Source organism: Tursiops truncatus, chromosome 10 (assembly GCF_011762595.2).
Source record: "Tursiops truncatus isolate mTurTru1 chromosome 10, mTurTru1.mat.Y, whole genome shotgun sequence".
NCBI classification, from domain to species: domain Eukaryota; kingdom Metazoa; phylum Chordata; class Mammalia; order Artiodactyla; family Delphinidae; genus Tursiops; species Tursiops truncatus.
In genome coordinates, this window is record NC_047043.1 from 61291015 (window position 1) to 61303626 (window position 12612).

Genomic DNA, 12612 nt, shown 5'->3' on the forward strand with positions numbered 1-12612 from the left:
GAATAGTTTTAGCCTATTGAAAATTTTCCTTAGCAATTAAAAAAGTTAGACTTAGGAACTAGGGTAACCAGCAAGTTGGAGAGGAGAATTACAATTAAAAATTATATTTTTCATTTGAAATAGCCACAGAAAAATGAAAATACATGGTGTACAAAGAATGATGCTTGGGGTGAGGTGTAGTACAAATACAAAATGAGTAATGGTTATCTAATTGTAAGTTCATTTTTAAAGCTAATCTTTATCATAGACATCATAATAAAAATAGGGAAGCAAAGTGAGCTGGCTGTTAAAGGGTAAGCACAATGGGCTGATGAGTGCCTATAGTCAGGACTCTGCCCTGCAGAAACTGAGGGGATCTTTCTATCACATACCCACAAAGAAGCTTATTAACTAACACACAGTCTGTGATTTATTTGTTCATTATGTTAGTATGATTTCCTTAAATTATTATGCTTGTTATACTTAAAAACAGAAAAGTAATGCAGGAAACATTTTCCACAGTTGCGGGGGAATAAAAAGCAGAAAATGTCAGGATAAAAGCTCCTGTTTATTCTGGTTTTTGTTTTTGTTTTTCCCTGGAGCTCTCTAAGTTCTCCTAAGGATAAAATAATAACAAGTGTACTATTTAGGTAGTGCTTTAAGGGTTTGGGCCAGTTGTGTGTATGTGTTTTTTTAATTCCAAAATGAGATTGTGAATGGGCAAATAATAACAAATGAGATTATAGAACACTTTTTCTAGGTGATTTTAGAAAGTTTATCTATTTAGCTTTAAATCTGAAGTTTTACATTGGCTTTTGTTTAGTGTAGCTTTTTGACTAGACCTGTCCTCAGATGTTTCCTGTACTTAGAGATCGGCAAGAAAAAAGGGCCCAAGGCGGGAGTGTGACTGGAGCAGAGAATGGACAGGGAGTAGGAGCTGTGTTCAGAGAGGCTGCTGGACCCACATTATGCAGGGCCTTAGAGGCTTTGTCTTTTACTTTAACTGTTAAGGGAAACTATTGGGATTTGAGTAGAGGATTGTCATGGTAAGACAGGATCACCCGGACAGTGATGTAGAGAATATGCCAAAGGTGAGCAGGGGAGGATGCAAGGAATAGCTAGGAGCAGTTGTAGTAATCAGGATGGAGGTGATGTTGCCTGGGACCAGGGCGGTAGCTGATGGTGATGAAAAATGGTCAGGTTCTAGATATGTTTTGAAAGTGCAGCTAAAAGGATTTTCTGACAAATTATACATGGGGAATGAAGGAGGGTTGAGTATGAGTCTTAAGATTTTTGGCCAGAGTAAGTGGAAGGAAGCCATGCATTGTGGTGGGGAAGAGCCGAGGTGGAAGGCAGGCCAGAGTATCTGGACTTCTATTTGGACATGTTGAGCTTGAGATTTCTGTAAATATCCAAGTAGAGATTGTCAAGAAGACGTAGATTAATGGAACTGGAGTTTAGGAGAGAAGTCCATGTTGGAGACGTAAATTTTTTTTTTTTTTTTTTTTTGGAGACATAAATTTGAAAGTCCTCAGGGTATAGATGGCATTTAAAGCCATGAAGTGGGATGAGATCATCAAAGGAAGAAATGTATATGGAGAAGAAAAAGGTGTAGAGAAAGAAGACAGCCTGAAGGGGGTTCTAGATAGTGAATAAATGCTAGAGCCACGGACTACAGGCCTCAGGACAAAGGACTTCTGAAGTGGGGGAACCAAAGTAAGCGAACTGAAAGGACGAGTCATATAGAGTTACTCTAAGATTTGAAGTTGGAAAAATGAACCAGCAAAGGCAAGTGAGGAAGAGAAGAACCAACCAATTGAGAGTAGTGTCCCAGAAGCAAATGAAAATAAGGTTTCCAAGCAGAGAGTCTCATCAGCTGATATGCTGCTGGTTGTTTAAAAATGACCATTAGATTGAGAGTCCGCCTACCGATGCAGGGGACACGGGTTCGTGCCCCGGTCTGGGAAGATCCCACATGCCGTGGAGCGGCTGGGCCCGTGAGCCATGGCCGCTGGGCCTGCGCGTCCGGAGCCTGTGCTCTGCAACGGGAGGGGCCGCAACAGTGAGAGGCCCGCATACTGCAAAAAAAAAAAAAAACCATTAGGGAGGTTATGTTCCTGTTTCCCCCACTTCTCCCCAAATGGGGGCTGTTACCAGATGCTGGGAAGAAAGATTTTGGAGAAGGTGGGAGCACAGCCACATGCTGGAGCAATGTCCTTGAGTGTGTGAGGGGGTGGGGTCTAGTACACAGGTCGAAGGCCTGACATAGACAGCTTATCCACCATCCAGCTCATCCGCCCTAGTAGAAAGGAAGCAGCTATGGTGGACGTGGAGGCTAGTAGGTAGATAGATGTGGTGGGAGCATGTGGATGGCTTTTATTTTCACAGTGAGATTGGAAGCAGTGCCATTAGCTGTGAGTAGTAGCTGGAGGTTGAAGAGAAAGTGTGAAATGGGCATCCCCAAGTGGGAGTGCATGGCCCTGAGAGTCACTAATTGATAAAAGATTAGAAGTAAATACATCGACATTTTAAAAGTTGTGTCATGGTGATGGGATTCTGCATGATTTTTCTTTTTCTTTCGTTCCTTACATGCTTTTGGATGGATATTCATCTTGTAATCAGAAGAAAATGATTCATAAAAGAGACATATTCCATGCTATACTCAGTTCTCTTAGAGGCAGATCCATGTCTGATTCATCTTTGTGCCCTGCTCCAAATGAATGAATGAGTAAATACGGCTTTGGAGTCTTCTCTAGTACTGTGGTTTTAAAGGTTTGTGAATTGGGAGCTCAAGATGACTCATTATTAAGTCTGATGATACCAGGTGATAGAGAGGGATGAATCACAAGAAATTCATATTGCTAGTATCATTTGGTACCACTATTTTGAAAATTATTTGGCATTTCCTTATGGATTTACCAGGCCTTCCCCTCTACATACATAATACATTTATACAGGAGGTTTTTCAAAAATGTTTACGGCACCACTGTTAGAGCAAACTCAGCACCACGAGTTCCATCAGCAGAAGAATTAGGGCTGTTGTGACATGGTTCTTATAGATTGCACACAACAATGAAGAGGACCAAACTACTGCTTCATGCAGTGCAAGGATGACTCTTAGGTACTTACTGGGGGCATAAACAAGGACTTGAAGTTTTTTAAGTGTTGTGCCATTTTTATAAAACTCAAAAGCAAGCTGTGTGTTTTCACGTCATGGTTGCATATAATGAAACTAAGAAGGCAGGGGGATCGTCTCCACAGGGCTTCTGGGGAAGAAGGCAGTTGGATGGGATGAAGAAGGAACAGATACTAGATTCAGGGCTTTGATACTTTTCGCAAGTCGGAGGTAGGTTTATAGATATTTATTTTATTATGCTCTTAATGCTTTATAATGGATGAATCAAATTACATTAAGCAAAATGTTATGTATAGGAAATAACCATAGGGCAAACCCAAACCTATGAGGAAGAGAGAGATACATTCTGTTTCTGAATAATCTTTAATTTACAGTTTGATCTGTAAATCTTTATATACTTAGCAACTGTTATTGGTAATTATAATTATGCATATAATATCAACTTCAGTAGCTTAGTCTTTTTCCCCCTTTTTTTCCATTTCTTATTGGAAGGTTAATCTATTTTAAATGTATAAGTCTTTCATTCAAAGATTTTTTTGTGATGTGGTTAATATTTAATTCTTTACTTTCAGAAAGTGGTTGAGACTATCTGGGAAAGGAAATCATATTATTTAAATAGAAACACTGTAATGAGCCACTTAAACACACTGACTGTATGTCATTATAAGGTTACTGACTTGACAAAACTTCACAATCAGTACTAAAGGGTTGTGAATATTCATGAGGAACCAAAAATTTGCATATTCTCCTTTTTATTTTCTAAAGGCAGAGACATTCTTACTAGGGTAGATAGATTCAAATTTCATTTGAAAATAATACATATGATTTTGCAATATGTTATATTTTTCTTAATGTAGTTAAGTTATTACTATGCACTCATGTTCTATTAATGGAAAATACTTTGATTGGATTCTCATCTCGAGGAGGAGTTGTTTCAGAGCTGGTGTCCGCTATTATGTAAGAGGTGAGATTAATTTTGTCAGCACGATTTGGTACTGGGTTATATCTATCTCTAATTAATGTTTGGCTCATGGTAACATGAATGTAACCTTTTGTATTTTATTTGTTTCATTATCATTTGATAGCCTTGCTAAATATTTATCTCCTGCTTCATTATGATAATTAGGTAGGTCTTCTGTACTTTACTCCAGCTACTGTAGTTACATTGCAGATGTTAATGAGACACTGTAGGCTGCTTCTTACTGCTTTAAGAGGAATTGATCATGTTATTTGCTGGATGTCTGAGAGCATAGCTGAACTCACTATAGTTTTCAATAACCTAAACTCATATGAGAAAGTATTTTCTTATATTGCTGTTGGTTTCTTTGCATGTATAAAGCTAGACATTTGACCTTATGCCTTCAACTTTGAAGATTTACATTTGAGCATTTATTCTTTAGGCTTTGTGCTAGCAACACGCTAATTTGCTTAAACGAAGCTTTTAAAATCTGTATTAGAGGTTACTGTCATTATGAAAATGAGTTTCCCGAACTCTGTTTTTTTTTTTTAAGCCAGAGTATATCAGAATAGAATCCTATGGACCCTTAGGTAAATCATAGAAGTTTTGGGCCAGGAAGTTGTAAAAGTCATTTGGTTAATCTCCTTTAGTATAGGTGATATAGCAGAGGAAGAAAGACATTTAGTTAGTGACCTGGCCAAGATCACACAACCAGGATTAGAGTTAGCAATGCCCTTGTATCTGGATTTTCTTGGATGGAGTCATATTTTTTAATTAAAAGTTTTGAATTGGTAATGCAGTCACATAGATCAGGCATCAAAGGTATAAAAAGATAGGCAGTTAAAAAATATTTCTCATTTCTGACTTCATCTGCTGCATCTTAACCTCCCGACCAGCTGATCTGTTGTTAGTTTACTTATCCTTCAGATAATTTTTATGCTATTCCAAGTATGTTCTCCTTCTTTTGCAGACAGTGGTTGTATACTGTGTACATTTTCTTGCACCTTGGGTTTTTTTTAACTTAATATATATTGGAAATCGCTTCATAAAGATGTCTCGTACACTCACTCGCTCTCACACACACACAATCTCACTCTTATTCTCAATCTCACTTTTTAAAATAACTACTTTAAAATAACTAAAATATTTTATTTATTTAAAATAATAAAATATTATTCCTTAATGGGAATTCTGGACAGAACCAAGTATAGCCCATGCTTCTGACAAGTAATTTTAGAACGTACTGAGAAGGCATTTTATTGCTGATTTGACTATAATTTTTTTCCCTTCTGTTAATATGTTAACAGAAACACTGATGTTATATGTTACACCTCAAAATGTTATATGTTTTAGAAGTACGTCAGATAGAAAGAATGTTAAGAAATATTTGAGATCATTAAAAATCTGTTGGGTTTTTTTTTTTTTGTCCTAATTGAGTCAGGGACTCGCTTGAAAGTTGCCTTTGCTTAGCAAGCTTTTCTTATGTAAACAAGATAGTAAGGTAATGCTTCAAACATTTGAAAGAACTAACCAAATCAAGGCTAAATATTTAAGAGCAGTGCTTTTCAAATTAGTTCTTTTGGGTATATTCATGGAGTTGTAGAAATTGTAGGATCATATAGAGTTTTTGTGCTTTCATTTTGGTAATTAAAATTATACGCATCTGCTGGACCATTTGCATCGTTATAACAAAATACTGTTAACGTAATGGCCCACGTTTGCATTTAATATTGTGTTTAATGGTTTTAACTTCCAAAATTGGGATCTATGGGTATACTGTCAGAGGTTTTTGAGAACTTGTTTTGAGAAACACTGTTTTAGAGGGATTGTGTATATAAACAATTGATACATTAAACAGCAGCCAACATTACTTGTTTGTTACTAGGTCGTTAATACTACCTTTAAGCCTGTTTAAGTGAGTGAGCTTTGTGAGCTTTCTGATGGTGGACTATGCATTTGTTTGAAATTTAGTTTTATAAGTACTTTTCCACTAATTTGAACTGACTTAATTCTCTTCAAGTTAGAGTGAATTAGTGAGTTTCTGATGTTTTTCTTATGTAATAAATATAGTTAATTTTTTTCCAATTCAGGAATTGATTCTGAAGGCCATGCAGCTAACTTTGTAGAAACAGAACAAATTGTGCACTACAATGGGAGCAGAGCTTCATTTGTACAGGCAAGTTAACGTGTCTGTTAGGCAGCCAGCCAGTTGGTCTCTTCTACTTGGATTGTAATTTCCTGACATATTGTTGAAATTTCTCTCCTTTTTAAAGTAATATCATTGTCTACAATATGGAAAGAGTTCACCCCAAACAAGGATATTCCATTAATACGTGGCACTCAGTTGCCGACGTTTTCTGCCCTTGAATTAAATCCCTAAAGGAGAGGGTAGGGTAGGAGGTGCAAGGGTTATGGAAATGGAGCCACTGGTCTGCTTAACCCCTTAGACTTCTTCAGGGCAGTGATGACAGGACAAGCAGCTGGCTTATGACTGACTTTACCTGCCTTGCATTCATTGTGACATAATATCTGGGTTGTGGATCACTTACTGCTCCAGAGTATTAATGGCTAAAAATATTTTTAAGTTCATAAACATATTCTTTTGAGAATGAATAAAGCAATTTCTAGTTTTATTATAATGCCAAATTATATACCAGATGTAACTTGGTAATTTTTACTTGTAGATAAAAATTGATTTATTTTAGAATTTAGGAGAAACACAACTGTCTACTACACAAGTGCATGTATATAAAATCAGAAAAAGTCCTTTCCAAATGCATGCCCCAAAATACGAATTTTAGGAGCCAGTATGCATGGATTTCTTTCATAGTTAGTAGATTGCATTTTTATTTTTTCTTTTGCGGTCATTGATATTGTATATACCGCTGACAATAAGGTGAGAAAAACAAGTTTGTGCATATGTTTCTTTTTACATATCTTTTCTTTTCTTTTAGACTCGAGGATCAATACCACTTTACTGGTCTCAAAGACCAAATCTCAAGTACAAACCACTGCCACTGATCAACAAAGTAGCAAATCATGTGTGTATCTTCCATGCTTTTTTCATTGGCTATAAATAGAAGCTTAGTGGCATTATAGTTTGCGTATAGAGCATGTATTTATTTCTTATAAGTCAGACTTCAACATCTTTGAGGCCTTTCTCCTTGGTTCTGGCACTTAGCGACCTTATAAACCAAAGGGCTGTGTATGTGGCATGTTAGAAATGTGGAAAAACAAACTGACACGGTAAATTTAGATTTTAGAGATCTCAGTAAGATTTTCAGTTTTACACTGTTTAGAATATTTAGTGTATTCTGTTTGACATGCTCAGAAATAAAATAGTAATATTGTAGCTCAGAGTAGAATGGCTTATAGTTACTACTCACTACATGGTATTTAGAATATCTAGAAGACATAGTCCATCTTAATGTCATTCTTTTGAATATAGAGATAGGACATTTAAGGAGACACTTTTTAACATCTTATAAGTATTCTTATAATGTAATCTGGTAAAGTATATAACTCTTTTTTTCCCCCTCTCTAGATGGATGGTTTCCAAAGGCATTTTGATTCACAAATAATTATTTATGGAAAACAAGTCATAATCAATCTGGTATGTTTCTTACATTTTGAGGGGAATAAAACCTTAGCATCCTTTTTTTTTTAACAAAATTTATCATTTTAACATTTTTAAGTGTGCAACTCAGTGGCATTAAATATTTTACAGTGTTGTGCAACCGTCACCACTGACCATTTCCAGAACTTTTCGTCATACCAGACAGAAACTCAGTATCCATTAAACAGTAACTTCCTATTATCCCTCTTACCTCAGCCCCTGGTAACTCCATTCTACTTTCTGTCTCTATAAATTTGTCTATTCTGGGTATCCCATATAAATTGTATTGTGTAATATTTGTTCCTTTGCATCTTATTTCCCTTAGCAGAATGTTTTTGTTTATGTGGCTCCAAGTTACTTTGTAGTGTCCTTTCATTTTAACTTGAAGAACTCTCTGTAGCATTTCTGGTAGGGCAGGTCTAGGGATAATGAACTCCCTTAACTTTTGTTTATCCAAGAATGTCTTAATTTCTGTCTCATTTTTGAAGGACAGTTTTGCCAGATATAGAATTACTGGTTGACAGTTCTTTTCTTTCAGTACTTTAAATATATCATCCCATTGCCTTCTAGCCTCCAAGGTTTCTGAAGAGAAATTGGCATATAATTCTATTCAGAATCCCTTGTATGTGATGAGTCCTTTCTCTCTTGCTGCTTTCAAGATCCTCTCTTTGTCATTAAGTAGTTTGATTATAATGTGTTTGGTGTGTTTCCTTGGGTTCGTCATATCTGGGGATTGGGCACTTCTTGGATTTGAAGATCTATATCGTTCATCAAATTTGGGAAGGTTTTTTGACATTTTCTCTTTAAATAATCTCTCTGCCCCTTTCTCTCTCTTGTCTTTCTGGGACTCCCATAATGAATATGTTGTCTGTTAGATGGTATCCCAGAAGTTCCCCAGGCTCCATTCAATTTTCCGATTCTTTTTTCTTTCTGCTGCTTCAACTTGATTATTTCTTTTGTCCTATACCAGTTTGCTGATTCTTCTTTCTTCCTGCTCAAATGTGCTGTTGAACTCCTCTAGTGAATTTTTAATTTCCATTTTGTACTTCTCAGCTCCAGACTTACTGTGTGGTTCCTTTGAATACTTTGTTTCTTTGTTGATATTCTTATTTTTTTCATATATGGTTTTCCTGATTTCCTTTAGTTCTTTGTCCATGCTTTCTTTTAGCTCTGAGCGTATTTAAGACAGTTATTGTGAAAGCTTTTTGTTATTTATTTATTTATTTAAAAAATTTAAAACATTTATTTATTTATTTATTTTTGGCTGCATTGGGACTTTGTTGCTGGGTGCCGGCTTTCTTTAGTTGCAGCGAGCGGGAGCTGCTCTTCATTGTGGTGCATGGGCTTCTCACTGTAGTGGCTTTTCTTGTTGTAGAGCGTGGGCTCTAGGCACGCAGGCTCAGTAGTTGTGACTCGAGGGCTCTAGAGCACAGGCTCAGTAGTTGTGGCGCATGGGCTTAGTTGCTCCAAGGCATGTGGGATCTTCCTGGAGCAGGGCTCGAACCCGTGTCCCCTGCATTGGCAGGCGGATTCTTAACCACTGCGTCACCAGGGAAGTCCTATTTATTATTATTTTTTAATTGAGCCACGCCATACGGCCTTCAGGATCTTAGTTCCCCAACGAGGGATGGAACCCAGGCTGCGCCAAGTCCTAACCACTGGACCACCAGGGAATTCCCTGAAAGCTTTTTATAAATAAGGCTTCTGCAGGGATGGTTTCTATCAATTTATCCTTTTCCATTGAATAAGCTAAGCCTTGTTTTCCTGTGTTTTTTTGTATGCCTTATGATTTTGTTGTTGTTCTTGAAAACTGGGTATTGGATGTTTATAATGTAGTAACTCTGGAAGTTAGATTCTTCTTTCTCAGGGGTTTGCTATTGTTTTATTTTGTTTTTGTTTTGATTATTGAATGCTGTAGTAATCTATTTGTTTTGAGACTTTTCCAAACTATTTTTGCAAAGACTGTTCGTTGTTATGTATGCTCACTGAAGTCTCCGTTCTTTTAGCTTGTTTTCAGCTAATGTTTTGACAGAAATTTCCTTGAATACAAAGAACTAAAATAGACAAAGGAAAAAACAAAAAAGAGAGAACAACCCCATTCTCCTAATCTCTGCAGACTGCTTCTGTGTTGGAGCAGTCCTTCGCTTATTTAGTTAGGCTTGCTCTGAACGTAGGGATTAGCCTGAGGTGAAGGCTTAAGGTCTTTTCAGGACTTTTCTGAGCATGCATCTTGCTTGGGTATGCATACGGCTGTCTAAAACTCTCCGTATACATGGCTGCTTTTGAGTATCCTAATTTCTCAAAGAGTGTCACCCCAGCTGCTTCTGCAGGCTTTAGATGGTCTATTTTATGTCTCCACCTGAAATATCTTGCCCTAGGCGTCTTGGTTTATAGTCCTCTTGTAGCTTATATGAGCAGTGTGCAAATAAGGTCTGGTCTGCTCCGATTTGTGGAGGGGGGCTGAGAACTGTGTTGCTGCTGCTTAAGCTAAGATTGTCATTGCACTGGGGAAAGGATGAGATAAGGGCAAGAAAAGTGCTACAGAATTGTCCTACTATTTTGAGGATGGCTTTATCTTGATTGGACATTTGTCTGGTTGCTATAAACCTTTGACTTTTCTAGAGCTCCTACGAAGTTGGCTTAGACAGCTTCTCTTTTTTCTGATGTTTTTGTGAGGGTATAAGAGCTTAAAGCTTCCTAGTCTGCCATTTTGCTGATGTCACTCTGTCCTTCTAATTAAACTTAAAAGAAAGCTGTGGTGGGACTTCCCTGGTGGCACAGTGGTTAAGAATCTGCCTGCCAATGCAGGGGACATGGGTTTGAGCCCTGGTCCGGGAAGATCCCATATGCCGCGGAGCAACTAAGCCCGTGTGCCACAACTACTGAGCCTGTGCTCTAGAGCCCGCGAGCCACAACTACTGAGCCCACGTGCCACAGCTGCCGAAGCCCAGGTGCCTAGAGCCCGTGCTCCACAACAAGAGAAGCCACCTCAACGAGAAGCCCGCGCATTGTAATGAAGACTAGCCCCTGCTCGCTGCAGCTAGAGAAAGCCCGCGTGCAGCAATGAAGACCCAACACAGCCATAAATAAATAAATAAATAAACAAACAAATATTTTTTTAAAAAGCAGGCTGTGGTGTTTTTAATTTTTTACAGGTTAATCAGAAGGGCTCAGAGAAGCCACTTGAACAGGCGTTTGCAACAATGGTGTCTTCCTTGGCAAATGGAATGATCAGGTACCTCACTAGAAATCTGTTGTAGGTATTTTCACAGTAGATGTGCAGTGCATATATACGTAAGTACATAGATCTCTCTAGATGTATTTCAGTTTGTTGTTTTCAAAGCATGATTTTGTTAGCTTGAAATTTTCTCTGGCATAATTCATGTTGCAGAATAACTTCTTAACAGTTGAATTTTAATTTGAATTTTGTAAAAGTTTAGCCCTTGATTAAAATCCTCTCCTTGAGGCTTTGTGTCGCTCTGCCCATTGGGTCTTGAATTTCAGTTACTCATGCTTGTTTGGTGTGGTCTGCCTGGTCCTGACCTCCACACGAGCTGGAGCAATTTACTGTTGCATGGCGGCCTTGTCTGGAGCAGCAGCTTGCCCTCCTGTAAGGCAGCAGGCAATAGTTACAAATTCTGTGTGGCCTTGTCAAAAGAGGGGGGATCCTAAAACATAAACAGTTGCCCTGTGGAAATGTGCAGGGTAATGAGTCAGCCCATTTGGAGCTTCTGCATTAGGAAACCGGGGTAGGAGGTGGGGGTATACTGTGGTAGGAAGTGGTCACAGGCACTGGGGGAAGACTTTAAAAGAAATGGTACTCGGTTATTTGGGGAGAATTTTTTTAACCTCTGGAAATTTTTAGACATACACAAAAATAGAATGATATAATGAACCTTTGAGGAAGAATTTAAGCCTATTGTCCAACTCAAAAACTCTAGCAAATTTATCAGACCCTTACTCCATGCCCATTTCTGCCTTCTCATAGTGGAACCTGCCCAAACACACTTGGATGAGTCAGAGAAGTGATTCCTATCCAGGATGTGCCTCAAAATCCTCAGAGGAATTACTCAGAATATACCTAAGACCTGAAAAATCAGCATCACTGGGTTTAGAGTCCAACATGTCTATTCTGGAAAAAGTCTATCTGCTGCCTCCTTTGTACACCCCTGGTTAAGCCCCTGTCTGTGCTTCAGAGGGTTTCTGTAGGTATACTCATCTCCAGAGTTGCCTCTAGTGCTTGTAGCAGCAGCTAACTTTGAGAACTTGAGGCATAAGTCAGAGTCTAAAGTTATGCCCTTGGTGTTCCAGGGCACTTGGAGGTTACATACTGCTAAGGAATAAACACCCTAAAGCTATTGTTACCAAAATATAGTGATGTAAGACATTCTTAGAAGATACAAATGTAATTTTAGAAGGATACAAGCTTAAGAATCCAAGTGCATTTATGTGCTAGTGAGCCACTTAAATTTTTCAGGCAAGTCTAGAGCTATGGTCAGAGCACTCCAAAAATAACTATCACACCACCACTTCTAATGGAGCTGCCTTTGAAAATGCTTCCCCCCACTCCCAGTCTTCCCAAAGTCTGGCGTCACAGTTGGCTAACTTCTGTTTTTATACTAATTTCTAAGTACCCCATTCTCCCCTGAGATAACCATTGAGGTGATAGAAGCCCCTCTCTTGACCTGCTGGAAGCCCTCCCTACATTGATGTCCCTTCGGCCATTGGAGCCAAGGCTCCATGAGAGCAGACACCTAATCTGAATTTAACTCTGTAGATGAGAGTGTAATGTTCTTCTAGTCCTCCTCCTTTATGACTTGACTTGATCCCTGAATAGGAAGTTGGGTAGAAGTGGAATGTGTGAGAATCTTCATGTACCCTGGTGCCCAGGTTCTCTTCATTCTTTCTTCCTCTCTTGACTTT

General features: G+C 38.3%; 1 protein-coding gene across 37 annotated transcripts in view; it reads left to right on the forward strand.

The window, feature by feature from the left end:
* The window catches only part of SACM1L (SAC1 like phosphatidylinositide phosphatase), a 97337-nt gene that overhangs the window by 31615 nt on the left and 53110 nt on the right, over window positions 1-12612 (forward strand). For 36 of the 37 annotated variants that reach the window (XR_012334583.1, XR_012334584.1, XR_012334585.1 and 33 more), the window contains 5 exons: window positions 3978-4079; window positions 6164-6249; window positions 7028-7114; window positions 7618-7686; window positions 10845-10924. Coding sequence is in view for 2 of the 37 variants with exons in the window: in XM_019946776.3 (XP_019802335.1) it covers window positions 3978-4079; window positions 6164-6249; window positions 7028-7114; window positions 7618-7686; window positions 10845-10924 (424 nt within the window). In the remaining 35 variants the exon portion in view is untranslated. The remainder of the gene's footprint in view (window positions 1-3977; window positions 4080-6163; window positions 6250-7027; window positions 7115-7617; window positions 7687-10844; window positions 10925-12612) is intronic. The other variant, XR_002178726.3, reaches the window with a different exon arrangement.